The sequence below is a fragment of the Barbus barbus genome (genome assembly GCF_936440315.1).
Source record: "Barbus barbus genome assembly, chromosome: 40".
NCBI classification, from domain to species: domain Eukaryota; kingdom Metazoa; phylum Chordata; class Actinopteri; order Cypriniformes; family Cyprinidae; genus Barbus; species Barbus barbus.
The window spans coordinates 15,694,881-15,714,756 of record NC_136718.1 but is presented as its reverse complement, the minus strand read 5'-3'; the positions used below and the strand labels follow the sequence as shown (position 1 = coordinate 15,714,756).

Sequence of the window (19,876 nt, the reverse complement as noted above, 5' to 3'; positions counted from 1 at the left end):
ATTCATCCACATTGTCATTAATATTGAAGCAAGACATGTGGTTTAGCATGACATGGGTGATTTCTTGTTTGTAGGAACACTGGCAGCGTCCCGATGGCATGCCAGCAACCCGGGAACACCTGATGATGGTGCTCGCAGACCTCGATGACATCTTGATCCGTGCCTCGTATCACACAGAGATGCGCTCATCCAGTATTTCAGGGGTCCGCATGGATATCGCTGTGCCTGAGTACACTGGCCTGGCCCAGGCTTTGGAGGTGGAGCAGTGCCAGTGTCCCCCTGGTTACCATGGTCTGTCCTGCCAGGTAGGAACAATGCAGCTTTGCTCTGTGACCAACTGGATGAATCGTTGTAAAGGCTTACTTCCATGCTTGAGTGATGATGGCAGTATTACTCAATCCAGACATGTGTTTGTTGTCTCTGTGTTCTGTAGGACTGTGCTCCTGGATACACTCGCACAGGAGGAGGCTTGTACCTTGGCCACTGTGAGCCGTGTGACTGTAACGGCCACTCGGACTCCTGTCACCCAGAGACTGGAGTCTGCACGGTATGAAGCTTTACCAGCAGTTTTTTAACAGAAATGTGTCCCAGAATGCTTTAAGGCATTAACACAATCCCATTCATGTACGAGTGTGCTATCTCTTAGTCAATATGAACAGTACAGTATACCAAATATATGTCTGTATAATATATATAATATAATATGTATGGAAATAATTATATAAAATATGTAAATAAATAAAAAAAGTAATTTAATCTTATTATATAATGCGATAACATAATAGTTACATTGCATCCATTGCACTGCATCTAAAAAGTGTTATATAGTATAAATATTTTAAAATGATATTAATTGCATCATAAATTGAATATATATATATTATAAATTGAATAAATATTATAAACTAAATCAAATCAATATATAAAAATATATTGCCTTTACGCATGCTTATTAAAGTAATCCACACCACATGTGATATCTTATTGACCCTTAGAACTGCCAGCACAACACCAAGGGTGAGCTGTGTGAACAATGTGCTGACGGCTTCTTTGGAGATCCAACTGCTGGAACCCCTGAGGACTGCCAAGCATGTGCCTGCCCCGGCACCGACCCCGACAACCAGTTAGTCTTAATCTACCCCCGTAAACCTTACCTGACCCTGCCAGCTCCTGCTTTCACAATATCTGCCTCACTTGCAGCAAGGTTTTTAATAGTCATATTATATGCAGGTTCTCTCGTACCTGTGAAAGTCTGGGTAATGGAGGCTACCAATGCACTGCCTGTCAGCCCGGCTACACCGGCCAGTATTGTGAACGGTATGCTCATGCTTCCTGTGCTGTTACAATGGAATTCAATTAGACGCTATTATTATCAATACAATGTTTAATGTGATGCTCCTCTTTCTCCATAGCTGTGCGCCTGGATATGTTGGAAATCCACAAGCGAGAAGCCCCTGCCGTAATGGTATCTGTTCATTTACTATTACTTTTAATGACCCCATGAAATCAAAATTGGAGGCTTGTGATTTTCAAACGAAGTAATTTTGCTTGGAGGTCTAATCATCTATTTGCTAGTGAACTCTATGCATGTTTAATAAATTATGTATATGAACACACACATACCCACAATATCACTTTGGAAACCATTTGCAAATTGAGTGATTGGCAGTTAAAAAAAAGGGATGCCCCAACTTCCTGTTTCAACTCTTCAGTTGCTTTAATGGGGTCTCTACACAAAAGGTTGAGGCACATTTATGGGCCTTTGCATTTGTGAAACATGATTTCTATTAGACAGATTCTAATAGAGTGTGTTTATCTGTCATCAGTTGCTGCGTCTCTAGTGGTGACGGTGGTTCCAAAAAGTGTTCACCAGGCGCAGGGACTTTCAGTCACTCTCAGGTGCCAGGTGTCTGGATATCCACCACACCATTTCCACTGGTCCCGTGAGGATGGACGCCCAATCTCCAGCACAGCAGAGAGACGCAGACAAGGTACTGCCCACATTCCTACAAGCATGTTCAGATGACTAGTACAGGATCTCTCAAGACGTCACAAATGAATCCCCTATAGAAATCAAGCACCAAAAATAGAATTAAATGCTTCATATTACATATCTACTTTGTGGAGATGCAAGTACCATAATACATTGCGACCAAGCCCAAAATACAATAAAAACAGAAATATTTTTACAATTTAAAATAACTTTTTTTTATTTGAATCTGTTTTAAAATGTAATTTATTTCTGTGATGGCAATTTTGAATTTTCAGCAGCCATTACTCCAGTCTTCAGCGTCACATGATCACATCATCATTCAGAAATCATTCTAATATGATTTGCTGCTCAAGAAATACATTTTTTATCAATGCTGAAAACTTTTTGATAGCTTTTTGCAGGTTTCATCTTTGATGAAAGTACAAAAGACAAAGTTTAGAACGTTTTGTAGCATATATAACAGCACAAGTGATAGTACGTGAGTTCATAAGCATGGGAAACGGTTTCATTCCACATCGCAGGAGAGGAGCTGCATTTTCCCAGCGTGCAGCCCAGTGATGCTGGCGTCTACATCTGCACCTGCCGAGACCAGCGCAGCTCCAATAGAAGCAAAGCAGAAATTGTTGTTACAAGTAAGGTGTTTCACTTTACACTGATTACATGTATGACAGCACAACATTTTTTAAATGAGTTTTTAAAGGTTGTTTTTGTTTTACCCTCAAGATGCATTTACAGTAGAACAAAAACCTATTTGGGATTGTTTGTTTAAGAACATATTTGTGAATTTGGGTAATGTGAGGTGTTCAAGTATGTATACATTTGATGAACCAAGTATGAATTTGAAACTTATTATTATTATTTTATATTTGTAATATTTATATTTTAGTTTAGAATATTATATAATTAAAATGTATTCATGTTTATTAATTTTGCCTTTTTTTGGGACACACTGGTCAAGGTACAAAACCATTTTTATTTATTAATTGACATACCACTTTTCCCTCACCAGCCTTACCATCCAAACCTATTGAAGTCTTAATCGAGGAGCCCAGAATACAGAGTGTGGCGGTGGGATCTACAGTGAGCTTCATCTGCACAGCCAAAACCAAGGTATGAATGTCATCTGGGCACACATCCATCACAGACATAATTTTAGCCTCCCTGACTTCCAAACAGATGGGACAGAGAGAGAGAGAGAGAGAGAGAGTAGGATTTAGTATGTTAGTGAAAATATTTGAAGACATGTGCTTCTCTTCTAGCTGCCAGCGTACACCCTGGTTTGGACCCGCCAAGGCAACAGCAAGATGCCTAACCGGGCTATGGATTTCAATGGTATCCTGACCATTCATAACGTGCAGCCTGAGGACGCAGGCATCTATGTTTGCACAGGCTCCAATATGCTTGGCATGGACGAGGGCACAGCCGAACTCTATGTCACAGGTTTGTGATTGGCACCACATCCTCTAAACCTCCCTGCCTTTTAGTTTTCTGTCCTTCTCAAGTTGCATGTCTCTGCTTTTCTTCATTGCCCCATTTTTGTGCTCTTTTGTGCAAAATTCTGCTTTGTCTTATGGACAACGGCATGGCTAACTCTTCGTTTTGTGTTTAAATGATCACATTAATCAAAAAAATTTGCTTTTTGATTACTTTGAGTGAGTTTTTTTCCCACTTACACAAACTTAAAAGGCTTCTCGTGTTGCCAGTGTAAAATCTTTACACCAGACAAATTGATACAGCTTGTGAATGAAAAGCAACACTTTGTACTCAATAACTAAATCTCAGAAAATGCTTTTACAATCAAATCTAATCCAGCATCTGAAGTAATTTTTTTTCTTAGTACAAATTCATGATTTTTTTTCTCATGCTCACAAAGGGTGTTGTGAGCTAAAATCCTAAGCAAAAAGCTGATTTTGGGTCATGAATATTGTCAAATTAGAATTAGTTTTTTAATGCTCTTAATTAAGAACATCTCATAAATTCCCATGATGCTAATTTTGTTATGTGACTCACATATCAAAGCAGGCATACAAAACAGACTCCCGTGAAGACTGCCGGCAATTTAATCATATTAAACGTTTGATATAAATGTTTTCTCGATAGCAGTTGGTTTTTGGTTCAGAATATTATACAAGTGCACGATGAAACATGAGCACAACAAATTTTGTGCAAATCGTTCATAAGATCCATTTTTATGTAAATTGTTGTATTACATTCAGTGATACATTTTTGATTTACACAGAAATTGTCATTTGTACACTAACATTTAGCAATAAAAATTTTTACACAAATGATCACATTAAATCGAATATATGTAATATACATAAAATGGATTCATGTGAGATATTTGTTTTGCTTGTGTTTAATGAATAAGGGCTAGTCATTTTACTAACCTTCAGTCTAATATGCATTACATTCATGCATAGTGTCTTAGTAGCGGTCAGTGAAATCAGCTGCTGGTGTAATTGGGTGTTGTCATGGTGGTGGTTCTGTGTCAGTCTTCTTACTAGTGGGGGATTTGTGTCTTAATTTCTGGGCATGTTTGCTGTCATTTCCCTCCTGAGGTGGTCCTTTGGGGATAGGTGGTTTATAAGGTAGGGAGGTGTCATAAATACTGAGATTTGTCAGCCAAAAGGACTGCAGGCACAAGCCCGTTCCCGACTCCAAGATGTGATTCCACCTCTGTTTTGTCATGGAAATATTCTTCAATTTTGTATTTGAAAATGGTGCTATTAATAGTGCAGTAGAATGTTGATTTTTTTTCCATGAGTGTCATATTTTCCATTTCGAATTGTTTCTATTTCTTCTCTCTTTTTGGACATCTAAATGGATTGGAAAATGTCAGTGGTTTATGCTATATTATTTTTCAGCATTTCAAATGCAACTGTTTCTTTACAGGTTTTGTAAACTCAATTATATTTGGTAGTAATCAGAGACATTTCATCGATAATGCCTTTCAAATGTTGCCGACAGAGATGTGTACTGTAGTTATTGCTTAGAACTTAATTCCATATTTATTTTGACTGGTTTGACAAACTACTGTAAAAAAACTAAAAAAAAACTTTGGTTTACATTTACAAACACAGTGAGTACTGTAATAGAAATTATGTTTATGTTGACTTTAAGGTTTCATGTGTATGTTATAACCGTTTTCAAACATTTTTCATACATCTGTTTTTTTTTTGCATTGTTTTTGTTCCTTTTCATCATGTATGTTTTACACTAGAATGGTGCTTTATCACTTTTTCTTTTTCGATTTTCTTTTTAATCAAGCATGTTAGGTATATTCAGTTATTATAGTAATTAAAACCATATTTAATTTTGTAAATTTTGAAATGGTGCTGCATCTTGAAAATATTTTTTTTTTTTACATTATGATTCCATTGTATTTGATTTGTCTAAACTGTGAAATGTATGTACAAATTATTCTTTAAATGGTGAAAGTATTAAAATAATAACAGGTAAAACACCTGCTCTACTGAAATTTTCTCAATCACAAGCTGTATTCAAAGAAAATACAATATGAATGTTTATTATACCGAGGTACAGTAAAGCTTTTACATGTTGTGTTTTGATACTAACCTGCATGCTTTAGTGCTGTTTCGTCCACTTCTCTTTTAATTACACAGACAGTGTGCTTACCTTACACTCATTTTAAAATGTCTTCTAAATGTGCATTGATTTTTCAGTAGGAAAACTCAATGCCTTCTTTGATTCTCAATGGGGCAAACTATTGCTTGCCATTTTACAGCAACTATTCTTCATGAACTTTTCCACCATTGACTACAATCTAACACGACAAGTGCTGTAAATCAATGATACTGGAGCATAATGGTGTAATTGGGAAGAACTTAATTTGCCTTACTAAAAAGCCAATGAGAAGCTTCCTTGTACAAATAAGCTTTATGTGCTGTATATCTCAGTCAAATGTGAAGATATAAAAAGTAAAAATAAATCATATATCATATTTGAGACTTTTTAAAAAAATGTGATTTAATATTTGACACGTACTGATGTAATTAGGATATGAATTATATCAACCTCAGGCATTTTGAGACGTTTGTAAAGCTACCTATTAAAACACAATTTACTTTCATGGAAATATAAAATGTAAGCTTGCCTAAACTTATCTAGAGATAATTTAGTCCCCACTGATTAAAGTATAATTTCACAACAAGAGAAATGCATGTTGTTACACACTCGATCTGGAGCTCAAAAGACATGAAGTCTCTAAGTTGAGTGGCATATGCTTTAAATCACGTTGAAATGCTTGGAGGCACCAGTACGCCACTCTTACAGAACTTTCTGGAGACTCTCTTGACAGTATCTGCCTGTCCATCATTCACAGAGGCTTCTCAGTCACAGATGTTTTACACAGCCTATGAGATGTTTGAAGGACATAGAAAGCGTAAGTCTACATGGTTCTCTCCCTCCAGGCCTGGAAAGGACCTGTTCCTTTCACGCATGCAACCTTCACACCCTGCATGCTTTTACCATCTCAAGTAGTGCCAAGGTACAACCAAACTACGAGCATGGTACATATATTACAAAAATAGCTTAACGAACACCAGAGTTCTATACATATTAATTTTTTTAATGTTAATCCTGTTTAGGACCACATTTTGAGTTGTACGCAGAAGCATTACTTGATATGGCTAAGCTTTCGTGGCTCATATGGGTCCATTGAAACAGTGAAGCTGCATGCTTACACATTTGGGGACTTCTCTCTGTTGCTAAAGTGTCTTGTATGATTCTTATCAGTTCTGTAACAGATTGGTAAGGTTAATTAATGCAGAATGTTCTGCGAGGTGCTTGCCTTTATATGTAACCAAACCACCAAAAATCACACTTGTTACCTAACAGAGATGGGTCCCCCACACATTTCATCAGCCCAGTATCATGCTTTTGATATGCAAGACTGTTGAGGTATATCAGATATCAAATAACATCCATTATTCTTCAAAGATCATACTGCACCTCATTTATAATGGTAATCACTCATGCGTACATGTCCAGTGCACTGAACAAAGTTCTCTCAAATTTTATAGACACTATTTAAAAGATGGTTTCACTTTAGTATGAATTTACTTGATTTATGGTGATCGATGGATGGGTAGATTAACTGATGGTTAGGTAGACAGGATATATGAGCAAGTGGGTAAGTAGACAGATTGGTAGAGAAATGGTAGATACAGTAGGCAAGTGGTTAGATAGATGATAGAGTAGGTGAATAGATAAATGCATTGATGGGTTTATGTATAAACAAAATTTGGGAGGGTGAATAGATAAGTTGAATAGGTTACTAAGGGTGTGGATAGTTTTGGGGGGTGCACAGATGAATAGACAGATAGATAGGTGGATAGATAGACTGATTGATAGGGTTGGGTAGATGAATTGAAAAATAGATGAGTGGATAGATTGTTGTATAGATGGAGATAAGTGGGTAAATGAGTGGATAGTTGGGTGGGCTGAAAAATGGGTTAGTAGATGAGATGGATGAGTTGAAAAAGACAGTTATATGGTTGGGTCAATAGATGTGTAGACACATGGGGAAGACAGGTGGTTGGGTGGACTGATAGATATGGAGACAGATGCAGTAGGTGATTATAGAGATGGATGAATGAGGTAAAAGATTGGTGGGTAGACAGCTAGATGGTTGGGTAGATAGATATGGAGATATCTTATTTGAAAAATGAGTGGGTAGACAGTTATAGTTGGATCGATAGATGTGAAGACAGCTGGATGGTTGGATGAATGGATAGATGCATAGATAGATTTGATGGTCATATAGATAGAGGTGTCTGGGTATACAGATGAGTTAGAAAAAAAGATTGGTGGGTAGACAGCCAGATGGTTGGCTGAATAGACAAAAGGTTGGGTAGATAGACATGAGTAGACGGAGAAGATTGGGTAAACAGATAGTTGGGTAGATGGAAAATTAGAAATAGATGGGTGGGTAGACAAATGAATAGCTCAGCAGGTTGATGGTGTAGACAGGTGGGTAGATAGATGAGTGCACGAATAAAGGGCTGAGTAAACAGCTATATGTTTGGCTGTATAGACAGAGAGATAGATGTGTAGACAATTAGATGGGTGGGTAGATAGATCTCAAAATGCATGCACAAAAAAGTACGTTTGAGACTTATGGACCAAAATAAGAACTCGTGAGCCAATGCATGGAAAACGTAACGCTTAAATGCCAAGACAGCTAAATGAGCACTGTTCAGTCACTGAGAAGCAGACCGGAGCTTAACGGAGCTTACACAGACCAGTAGTCTACCCTAGTTGGTGAAAGAAAGCTTTCTTTTGCTCTGTTGCCCTGGAATCCCTATAGATCGAGGGCTCGGTGTCCAGCCGAGTTGGCACAGACAGCAGTGAGGGCCTCGTCCTGCCAAGCCCCATCTGCCACTTCTCATCTCCTCAAGCTGGCTGCCAAGAGACATGATTTGACCATCATCTCTGGCAGCCAGACACATGCTGCATACGCCGTCACACCACTATCACTTCATAAACACTCTCACAAACAGACCTTTCCCAAATGTTGAGCTGTTTTCAGAGTTTTCCATCCATTTGCCTTTGTATTTTAGTGCTTATGATAGAGACCACACAGGAAGATAAATGTAAAAAAAAACATGGTCAATTAATTGGCATGACATTTAGACCATGAATGAGAAATTAATTTAGCTGAAAATGTTCTTGACCTCTTCAGTCATCGAAAGAGGGTAAGGTCTGTTCTGAATAGGCATTATCTGTAATGACTGGTACTTCAGTTTGAAGTGCTCTACTCCTGTCTGTGATTAACTGGTTTCTACCTCACTGTAGCTACTGAAGGTGCCCAGCCGGTGGCCACAGTAAATCCACCTGTGCTGACAGTCCAACAGGGCCAGCGGGCAGAGTTCCGCTGCACAGTGACCGGCAACCCCGCCCCTGCTGTGGAATGGATAGGTGAGCCAATCTACGTTTGAGAATATATATTCATTTGTGGTTACTATGATTATGCCAAGTAGGCCTTGGTTCTATGACGTGTGATCTTATGTTGGACCTAGAGCAACATTCCTGCAAAAGAAGACCCTTGTGAAAAAGAAGTACTCTTCCCTAGTGAAAAATAAATACTAAAATGTGTTTGAATTACATTTATTTCATGCTAAGTATATACAAATACATTTACATATTAATGTACCTAATAAAAAATACTCTGCAATTGCACTTTTGGTGTACTAAACTGGTATAATTAAATTGGAACAGCTAATTTTGTACTTAATGCACTTTAATTTTGCGGAAGTAGTGCTGAAGTCCAACTAAAGATATACTGAAGTGTGCTAAAGCGGAATTATTGCAAGTATACTTTATGTACACTTTAAATATCTTGCATTGAAAGAGCGATATTATTCAAAGATCATACAATCCTCATCAATAGTAACATTAAAACACATTTTAGGCTTAATGTTAAGAAATATGCATTGTATGCAAATAAAGTATTTACTCCAAATAAAGTTTAATTATAATTTTTATATCAGTAAGTCTAGAGTGATATATCAGTAAACATGTTAATAGATTTGAACTATACATAGTATGAAATAAATGCATTTAAATATATTACTTTTTTACTAGGGATCAGCATACTTGTTATGGAAATAATTTACTTTAAAAGAATATACTAAAGAGCATATTGAATGCAATGTTTTCAGACACTTAGTTGCAGTTAAATTAAAATATTTATAGTGTAATATTTTTATTAAATGCATTTTGATGAACTATTTTGTCCCGCTTACTGTAAGTAGGACTTATCTTAAATATATATAAAATATATCTTTTGTACAATTATTACAAAGTGTTCTTTTAAAATTGTACCTAAGCGTGTTAAATGCACATAAGTGACCTTTTATTTAATGTATCTGCAAGTTCAGTTTTTTTTTTTTTAAGTATACTTTTAAGATTGGAAGTACACTACAAGAGCTCACTGAATACAATTAAGCACACTTATTTTTCACAAGGGGACCAGAAAAACTGAGATGAAGCCCAACCCTTTTTCATTTCCTTTGCCCAATCCTCAAAATCTGATTGGTAGATAAGAATGTTGTTTTTGGACCAACAGGGGTGTGGATTGCAGAACATGTTCTACCTTGAAATCATGGAAAGCATTGTTTGTTGATGAAGATGTTGAGTTTTCAGTTTGGTAGTCCCACATAATATCAACTATTCCTTCCTGACTCCTGGAATTCTGTCTTATGATATGGTGTTTGTCAGGAGTTCCTGGGAAACGAATCAGTTCAAAAGCTGTCATTCGTAACGGGCTGCTGACCATCCCATCTGCGGATCGCTCGGATGAGGGCGAGTACATCTGCAAGGCTCTGAACACACATGGCGAGCACACAGCCCGAGGAGTTCTTCATGTTCAAAGTACATGTCCGACACCAGAATGCTTCAATATTTACAGTGTAACAAGCTCATGAAGCTGACAAGCGAGTTCTCTTTTACTTTATAATTGATGTTTCAGGTACAAGTCAACCTCATGGTCTACCCCACGTACAAGTGAGCCCTCCACGGGTGGAAATTCACGAGGGTGAGACTTTACGGTTGTACTGCAGGGCTGTTGGCAGTCCCACTCCTACCCTCACATGGAAGAAAAGAGGTGGTTCACTGCCGCCACAGGTGAGAAACCAGTTTCTCCTTTTGTCATTCATCCTGTTTCTCAATCAGGGTTGTGTCATTGGACATATTTTGCCTTGTTTTTGCCTCCTTTTGAGTTTTTCTTTGTTTCATCCCGTGTCTTGGTGTTTGTTCAGGCAATTCCTTCTCACGGTTTCCATCAGTTTAAAAGCAACAGTCTCGATGTGTTACAGAGACGTATTGAGGAGCTACAGGTCTGTCCATTTGTCTGATGTCTGTCTCACGCGTCCCATCCCACCTGTCTCGCTTCTCTCACCCTCACCAAAATCTATGTGAACTAAATGCATGATTCATTTAATCATTCACGTGACATCCATTAGATTATTTAGCCAAATAAAGCATTGTAGATTACAGATGTGAGTACAAACAATATTTGGTTTGCTTGGTTCAAGTCTGCACTGGTAAACAGGTGTGCTGGTTATAGTTATCAAAGAGTATGTACAGTGTGGTGCAAAATTCTAGATTGTTCACCCAAAAAATTGCTGAGAATTTACTCAGGACCCTCAGAACTTGTGAGATGTACATGAGTTTGTTTCTTTATCGAAACAGATTGGGAGAAATATAGCATTACCTGTTCACCAATGGATCCTCTGCAGTGAATGGGTGCCGTCAGAATGAGAGTTCAAACAGTTGATAAAAACTTCACAATAATCCACAACAATTGCATGACTGTAATAAATCCATCAAGACATTTTTGACTTGAAACCATTGCTTCCGCCTGAAATAATATTGCTTTCTCCAGTGAAAAGTTGTCTTGTCTGAATCAGGAGTGAAATATGCACAGATCAAGCACCGATTACAAGCAAAAACAGTTGTAATATTTTGACAAACATGTCAGTGGATTTTGATGTGAGGGGACAGGAGGGGAAGGACTTTTTAACTAAAGGAAGCATTATTATGGGTTATAGATGCATATTTTGGCTAGGACCAATGATTTAATGTCGACACCCATTCATTGCAGAGAATCCATTAGTGAGCAAGTGATGTAATACTAAATTTCAACAAATCAACTCATCTATGTCTGGATAGCCTGCGGATGAGTACATTTTCAGCAAATTTTGCATTTTGGGGTAAACCATTCCTTTAAAGCAAAGGCTGTACAAACCAAATACTGAAATTAATTTGCATTTTACAATTGAAGATTGGACTCAAATTGTTATGCTGATATACATGTATTTAAATTAGAAAAATGGCAAAATAGAAAGCCAAACAGAAGCAGTGGACCCATTTCTTTTGAATCCCACTGTACATGTTTTTGCACTGTTGGATTTGGGTTATTCGAGATATGGGACATGAACGACCCGTCCCATGCTGCTGGAGAGCTTTGGTGTCTTGCGTACCTTGTGTCTTTGTGGACTGGTTTGTTCTGCCTGAGAGCATTGCTGCATTGTGTCAGCTTTTCCCAGGGTGAGCTCTGGTCTGCCGTGCGGCCATGCAGAAATTCTGTGTGCTCTAGCAAACGGGCTGCTTTGAAAATTTGTGAATGGTTTTCATCCCCATCCCGGCTCTACTGCCGCCAGGCTTCACTAGATCATAGTTAAGCAGCTTTACTCCTGGATAAAAAATATCACCCCTCCCTTCTGAATACAGTCGTGTTTGCTTCTGCAGTGAGTACACTACAGATGTAATTTACAGTTTTAGAGATTATTTGTATATGTGTCAAAATTGTGCTAATCATAATTGTGCTAATCACATTCATGAATCTGCATCATTTGTAAAACTAAGAAATTATAAATATGTTTACATTTGAAGGTTGATTTACAGCCCTGGATGTCTCTAGATGTAGGATTTAGATGTTTTGTTGTATAGCCGCTAGCTGCTGTCCACTGTCACTATGTCTCGTCGTGTGAAATAATCACTGTCACCAATGCCATTAATCAATTACAGGTAATTGCAGGTTAATCATCTGCTAATATAGACCTGTAGCACCAAAAATGTAACACCAATGATTAATAACAATCTGTTATGAGGCATAAAAAATTACACTGTGTCTTAACCAGATACAACACAAAAAGTCTTAAGTCTAGAAGTATACCTGTATGTCTTAAGCCACCGCAAACATTGCCTTTGCCTTTTCAAATGTTATTGTTCAAAACTGGCCACTTCAAAGGGCCCTTCGGAAGGAAGAATTTCAAAGGGTACAACTAATGGGGGCTTTACTCCCATTATGCTTTGTATAGGCTGAATTTGTTAAACCTAACTGGTTAGGCAAGATGACACAAAAGTGAGTTCAGAAGTGCAATAGTAAAGTATAAGATTGGAAGTCTAGTATAGTAGATATAACAATTTCCGTAGAAAACAAACAAACAAATATTGCTGAAGTCATGAAAATATGAGGTATGTGTTTTGCACTCTTCAGCTACAGTGCATTGCAGGTGCAAGAAAGTGAGAGAATTGTTCTGATTGGCTGTGTTTACGAAAAATTTTGTTGCGCCACACCATACTAGTCTTGGTTAGGACACAGTGATAGCCTCGTAACAAAAATCACTTCATAAATCACTAAAATGCTAAACAATATTTACTTAATTTATTTGCAGGTATTACTGTATATTAATGTATTTTTTTAAACTGTTTTGTTTAATGTAAGTTTTGTCAAGGTAAGTATTGAGTATTAAATTGTCTTCTAATATTAATGCTGTTATGTTTATTCTGTTCCTACTGACCAAACTCACTTGATGTTCACAAAAAATCAAGCCAATTTTTTTATTTAGCACTTTTTACAATTTACATTATTTCAAAGCAGATTTACAGATAATTATCGCAGTAATAATGTCTTAGATTGCATATAAAATAACTAAAAATGTACCTCATACATCCATATCTTCCTCAGGCCCGCATGGAGCGCACTGACATCGGCACTCTCCTCGTACCCAATATCAGGTCGTCTGATGCAGGCACATATCTCTGTGTTGGAACCAACACTGCTGGTTCCTCAGAAGCTCATATTGAGGTCTTCATCAGAAGAGGTGAGGCAAGTCCATTCATTTTAGACTAGTATTTTTAGGATATAATAGTAATATTGCTCTGTCACGGTGATCAGGAGAAATCGTCCCCTCTGGAGTCACCATCCAGCCGTCTATTGCTTCTGTAATGGAGGGAGAGACTCTAGATCTCAATTGCATCGTCCCAGGAACCTCTCCAGCATCTGTCAAATGGAGCAGGGCAGGTGGCCTGCTGTCATCCAATCATAAGGTTTTATCTCAGCCCACTATGAAGCATATTTGATTTCCGTGACGTATGAATAACAGATCTTTGAGCTGAGTGTTAAATATATGAACCATATGTGTGCTTGCATGTGCATTTGACTCAAGGTTTTGGGAACTCAGCTGCGGATCCTGCAGGCCTCTGCAGATGACACTGGAGAATATATCTGTCAGGTGGAGGACGGCCCGTTCCCCCATCAGGCTTCTGTATCTGTGTCTGTGACGTCCAGCTCCTCCCGTAAGTCCCCTAGATTGATGACAAACAGGAACGTATCAATGGCCAGGAACGATCATTAACCAAACATGGTATTATGTAGGCAGAGGCTGTTTCATAATGTTGTCAAATGTCATCTTCATATTTTTTTTTGTGACTTATTTTCATATTTGATGATATTTTTTTCCATAATGGTCTCTCATGTAGTCAGCAACATTTATAGAAGTCTTTTTTAATTGTATAGAATTGACATGGATTGATTTGTTTTGCAATTTATCTCTCCAAATGATGAATGGAATTTTAAAACCTCTTATTTATATAAGATAACATTTGACCTGGTCGTCTTGCAAGCTCCAGTTTATATTTATGTATTGTATGTTTTTAAAAATACCACCACATATTACTGTGTGCCACAAAAACTGTAGGTAATTTGGCTGAGGGTGGTGGGAGAAAAACACATTCTGGATTCAGAATGCAATAAGATCCCAGACTAGCTCCTGGAAATGTTAAAATATCCTTACATGATCATGAGGAAAAATGAAAAAAACCTGAGATAGCAAATACAGAATTAAAATGACAAGAAGAATCCACTACTTTATCTAGAGAAGCACTAAACCCATAACAAGATCAAACAAGATCTGCACTACATGCAGATTTGTCCTCCACATTTTAAATGTTTGGAATATTTTTGCCACTCACTTTTAGCCCAAATCTTGTTTAATGTGTTTGCTCAACATGTGCCCACTGTATTTTCTGGTCTGATTGTGGAGTAGGTCTCCAGAGCCCCATTATCTCCATTGAGCCACACAGCGCAGCAGTGAAGCAGGGCGAGTCAGCGAGCTTCAGGTGCAGGGTCCATAGCGGAGCCCAGCCGGTGCGCTTAGAGTGGAAACCCACCAACAACCTGCCTCTGCCAGGTACACTGCTGCACTTGACTTTCATGTCAGTCATCAATTAATATGATGCCTGAACAGAAATGATTTTCATTATTTTCATTTGTTCTGTAGATAACGTAAAGATTGGTGCTGACAATTCACTCATGACTATTACCGATGCCCAAGCCAAAAACCAGGGCACCTATCGCTGTGTGGCCAGCAACCTGTTCGGAATGACCCACAGCATTGCTTCACTCATTGTGAGAGGTAAACCAGTTCAGAAACAATCATTAATAATATTCCACTTGGGGCACACCATTTTTGGTTTCAGTTTTTCTGAACATATATGTTCAGATATTTTTGTTGCTCCATCTATTCTTATATTTTTGTCTTATTTCATTCTTAGAATCTCCTAAGGCTGTAGTGACCCCTGCAGGACCGGTGCGAATCAGGGTCGGTGATCCCATCAATCTTGAATGTCAGGCCGCTGGAGAGCCAAGACCCTCTGTCAGATGGCACAGACTAGACAACAACCGCAAGACGATGCTCAGCAGCCCCGTGCCTGCTGATTCCAGTGCTATTATGCAGGTTATGGGCCGTTTGAAGTCGAGCCCTTGTTGATTTCACAGTCGTTTGCCTCTATATGTTAATCAAAGTGTGTTTCATTCTATGTTCAGATCTTAGTTGCACGGCCAGAAGACAGTGGCACATATGTGTGCACTGCACAGAACAACCAGGGCAAAACTGAAACTCGAATAGAGGTGTTTGTTGAAGGAGGGCCTCAGGTGCCCACTGTTCCCCGTGCCAGTGTACGTGAGCCTATGATAGTCGTGGTAGAGGGATCAACCACAACACTTCATTGCGACGCCCATGGTAGGTGCAACAGTAAGCAGCGGTTGACCGTTATGACTGCTAAAACACAATAGGTGAAAATGCATGCCTTAAAGCTTTTGTATCTTACCTAAAGGATTCCCAAAGCCCACAATCACTTGGTCTAAAGAACGGTCTTTTCTGCCTTGGAGACACAAGATTGTTGACAACAGCCTGGTCTTACCTAATGTGGGCCGTCAGGACTCTGGTCAATATGTCTGCAACGCCACCAACCACATGGGCACCAGTGAAGTCACCATCATGCTGGAAGTAGACAGTGAGCTTAACTTATTCATAAAGATGGTTATTTTTAATCCTCGTCTATCTTATGCATGTTCGTTTTACACTTCCAAAATAGTTTTCTTAATTATATTTTACTTTGCTTTCCAAAAAAAATGTCCCCCAAACCAAATAAATGTACTTGAAGCAAAATTGTTTACAATATTATGACTTGGAATATATTTTGAAATACATTTATCATACATCCTTTTTGAACAATCATGTCTGATATCTAGATATTTATTACAAAATGATTATACATGCGTACATTTAAAAAGAGAGATTTTTATAATCAGTATTTTTAGTATATTATTTTCATTTTTATTTTTTATTCAGTATTTTTGTTTGCCAGAAACCAATCTAAATATCCTTAAAACATGTTAAATGTTCAGAATGTCATAAGATATTCATAAGTTTTCATAAGATATTAATACGTTTTAGATCATTTCTATTGAATTAATTTATATTCTACAATATTCGGTAACACTTTATTTTAAGGTGTGCTTGTTACACGTTACATGTGCTTACTATTATAATAACAATAAATTATGCATAATTGCATGCAAGTAACCCTAAACCAAACCCTAATCCTAAACTTAACCCTATAGTAAGTACATGTAGTTAATTAATATTACTCAGTAATTAAATGTATAATTACACTGTAACAAGGACACCTTCAAATAAAAAGTGTAACCAAATACACAAAATAAGATTCTTCAGAAAAAAAAAATCTACTTTTTTTTTTTTTTTTTTTAAGTCAGTTTATTTTAAGTCTAAATATTTTTTGGTGGAAAACACAACAGAAATAATAGATTTTTTGGAAAATATATATTTTTACGTTTTAACATTGTAGCTTTTGTCTGAATTCCTCCAAGAAGTGAAGCATATTTTCCTGTTGTTGTAGAGCTCTCTAACATGAGCCAGTGGTAATTATCCAACATCCTCTAACTGACATTTCTTTGGTTGGAGCAGCCCCACCCTATGCCACTTCCTTGCCCGATGACGTGTCCGTGCGAGTGGGTGAAGTAATCCGACTGCAGTGCCTGGCCCATGGCACTCCGCCCCTGCGTTTTGAGTGGACTAAGGTCAATGGCAGCTTGCCTCCTACTGCTCAGCAGCAAGGAGGAGACCTCCAGATCAACCTGGCCAAGGAGAGCGATGCTGGGACATACAAGTGTGTTTCCAGCAACAAGGTTGGCAAGAGTGAAGCGGTGGCCAGAGTCTCTGTTCGATGTGAGTACCGACAGTTCAGTTTCATGCATGCATCATGCATTCCTTCAAACTCTCAAAGTGATCATCAGATGAATTCTAACTAGCATTCAGCTTGACCTCTGACCTCTGTGTCCTGCAGCACCCCTGTCAGTGAAAGTATCCCCACAGGTGGAAGTGAAGGCTCTGGGCAGCGCTGTGGAGTTTACCTGTGCTGCTAAAGGAGGGTCTCAAGTTGAGATTGAATGGCTGAAGGAGGGGGGAGTTCTTCCACCAAATCATCACATTAAAGACGGAGTGCTCAGGTGAGTCTCATCTAATATTAACATTGACTATCAAACAATTAATCAATCAATCATTTATAAAGCACCTTAAAAACCATGAAGGTATAAATAAATAATAAATATCAGAATTAAGCAAAATTGATCAGATTTAAAAACACCAGAGTGGGTACAGTAAACTTGCAGTAATGGAATTTATTTGAATGGTCAAGATTGCTGTTAACACTACAAATTGTGTAAAAAGTGAGAAAATAATGCTAATTTTAAGGAATATAATTTTTTTAAATATTTATTATTTTTGCAATATCAGTTTTTTTAACAGGGTAGTGCACAACATCACATATTATTAAAGTCAATAATTAAAAATATTTTACTACAGTAAATTGTTTATAAATTATCAGTTCAGCTGATTATAACAAAATTATGACGTTGTTGAATGATTTTGTATTCAGTTTTTGATGGGTTTTTTTTGTTTCCTTTGTTCATTTGGTTAAATAATATTTAATAAAATACCCTAATGTTTTGAATTATGTTGTGTCCTTTATTTATAATATTTGTGCAGAATCGAGAACCTTGAGCAAAGCAATGAGGGAATCTACACCTGCAGAGCTACAAGTCTGTTTGGACAGGCTCAGGACAGTGGCAAACTCACCATTCAAGGTCCGTTATGATATCCAATATGTTTCCAAATCTTGGGTTATTAAAGTTTAAAACCAATTACTTTGTGCTCTTTGTCTTCACAGCTCTACCCAAAGTAATGATCAACGTGCGCACATCAGTACAGACGGTGATGGTGGGCAACTCAGTGGAGTTTGAGTGCCATGCGATCGGTGATCCTGAGCCCACGGTGCGCTGGAGTAAAGTGGGAGGCTCTCTTCCCAATCATGTGGAAATAAGCGGGAACCTCCTGAGGATTGATCATGTGGTCGAATCAGATTCAGGACAGTACCGCTGCACAGCCACTAATAATGTTGGCTCGGAGTATAACCAGGTGGTCCTTAATATCCAGTGTGAGTACATTATTATATCCAGGATGTTTATGATGCTTCTTTTGCCGTTGGTTTTTATTTGTATTATGTGACACCATAAAAATGGCAAGCTGAATCCAATGCACTTTTTTAGCCTTGCCTCAGATTTCTGCACAGCCTGAGTCAAAGGAAGTAACTGTTGGCTCTAATGCGGTCTTGCCTTGCATTGCATCTGGATACCCAGTCCCAACCATCACATGGTCAAAAGTAACCTTTATATTTCCTGGCTAAATTTGACCTAATAATATATCTATGGTGTTTAGAGTACTAAATTTGGTTCGATTAACTTTAAAAAGAGATTAAGCCCATGTGTGTTGTTCTTTCAGGTGGAGAATGAGTTGCCCCCTAAGTGCAGACAGGATGGCCATGTCCTGACAGTCCCTGGTGTCACACACACAGATGCAGGAACGTACGTGTGTACGGCTGCTAATAAGCAAGGAAAAGTTGAGGCCTTCACCAGACTCCTTGTTCATGGTCTGTATGCAAGTCCATAATTTATGCAAGCCCGTTCTGTCGGTAGTTACATATTTTTTCCAGAGCAAGTCTTTAGTCACAATGCTGCTTGTCTGTAATTGTGGCTTTGTGATGAGAGCACTGATTTCATCTGGATGGTTAGACAAGTATAGTTCTGCTTGAAGATCTACACGTGATCTGGTTAAATGTCATTAAGTAGATATTTTTATCCAAAGTGATTTATGCAATGCTGCTTTTTGGATGTCTTACAGTGTGGAGATTTGGAAGCATCCTTAACTATTATGCTGCCACCACAAAAAACATGTTTTTCATGAGCTATTTGTTGCTCTGAAGAGTTTCTGAGATGTTCTACTTGTCTCTCTAACATGCATTCATGTTCGTATGGTCTTCCAGAAAGAGTGATGCCCTATTTTACCCAGGAGCCACTCTCATACCTCACACTCCAGACTATCAGAAATGCCTACCATGCATTCAGCATCAAAATTACCTTCAGGCCGGACAATGTTGATGGTAAGGACCCTCAAATCTTCCTTGATACTTCACTGCACCAAATCTACTAAATGTGCAGCTCTGACTTTGTTTAAAAGTTTGTCATTACTGGAAAAAAAGAATGTTTATCATTTTGAGAAAGAAACTTCTCATACAGGTGAATTAATGATGACAGAAGTTTTTATTTTTAGCTACAAAAATGAATTTGCAGTATTGCATGTACTAAGAAAAGAGCACACTGTTTCTAAAATGTTCGGTCCTTGTACAGTTTCTTTTATATGTTTATTTCCTGTG

General features: G+C 38.0%; 1 protein-coding gene across 22 annotated transcripts in view; it reads left to right on the top strand.

The window, feature by feature from the left end:
* Positions 1 to 19,876, top strand: part of LOC306859962 (basement membrane-specific heparan sulfate proteoglycan core protein-like) — a 101,347-nt gene that overhangs the window by 68,450 nt on the left and 13,021 nt on the right. For 10 of the 22 annotated variants that reach the window (XM_079401405.1, XM_079401403.1, XM_079401416.1 and 7 more), the window contains 29 exons: positions 75 to 305; positions 434 to 547; positions 996 to 1,123; positions 1,231 to 1,317; positions 1,413 to 1,465; positions 1,827 to 1,991; positions 2,515 to 2,625; positions 3,003 to 3,103; positions 3,253 to 3,433; positions 6,339 to 6,398; positions 8,813 to 8,935; positions 10,238 to 10,390; positions 10,488 to 10,642; positions 10,777 to 10,854; positions 13,491 to 13,626; positions 13,701 to 13,852; positions 13,972 to 14,101; positions 14,848 to 14,994; positions 15,085 to 15,219; positions 15,359 to 15,540; positions 15,630 to 15,825; positions 15,920 to 16,099; positions 17,074 to 17,334; positions 17,453 to 17,615; positions 18,154 to 18,251; positions 18,335 to 18,601; positions 18,714 to 18,826; positions 18,946 to 19,093; positions 19,487 to 19,603. In XM_079401405.1, coding sequence (XP_079257531.1) covers positions 75 to 305; positions 434 to 547; positions 996 to 1,123; positions 1,231 to 1,317; positions 1,413 to 1,465; positions 1,827 to 1,991; positions 2,515 to 2,625; positions 3,003 to 3,103; positions 3,253 to 3,433; positions 6,339 to 6,398; positions 8,813 to 8,935; positions 10,238 to 10,390; positions 10,488 to 10,642; positions 10,777 to 10,854; positions 13,491 to 13,626; positions 13,701 to 13,852; positions 13,972 to 14,101; positions 14,848 to 14,994; positions 15,085 to 15,219; positions 15,359 to 15,540; positions 15,630 to 15,825; positions 15,920 to 16,099; positions 17,074 to 17,334; positions 17,453 to 17,615; positions 18,154 to 18,251; positions 18,335 to 18,601; positions 18,714 to 18,826; positions 18,946 to 19,093; positions 19,487 to 19,603 — 4,165 coding nt within the window. The remainder of the gene's footprint in view (positions 1 to 74; positions 306 to 433; positions 548 to 995; positions 1,124 to 1,230; positions 1,318 to 1,412; positions 1,466 to 1,826; positions 1,992 to 2,514; positions 2,626 to 3,002; positions 3,104 to 3,252; positions 3,434 to 6,338; positions 6,399 to 8,812; positions 8,936 to 10,237; positions 10,391 to 10,487; positions 10,643 to 10,776; positions 10,855 to 13,490; positions 13,627 to 13,700; positions 13,853 to 13,971; positions 14,102 to 14,847; positions 14,995 to 15,084; positions 15,220 to 15,358; positions 15,541 to 15,629; positions 15,826 to 15,919; positions 16,100 to 17,073; positions 17,335 to 17,452; positions 17,616 to 18,153; positions 18,252 to 18,334; positions 18,602 to 18,713; positions 18,827 to 18,945; positions 19,094 to 19,486; positions 19,604 to 19,876) is intronic. The other 12 variants (XM_079401404.1, XM_079401417.1, XM_079401409.1 and 9 more) reach the window with 4 other exon arrangements.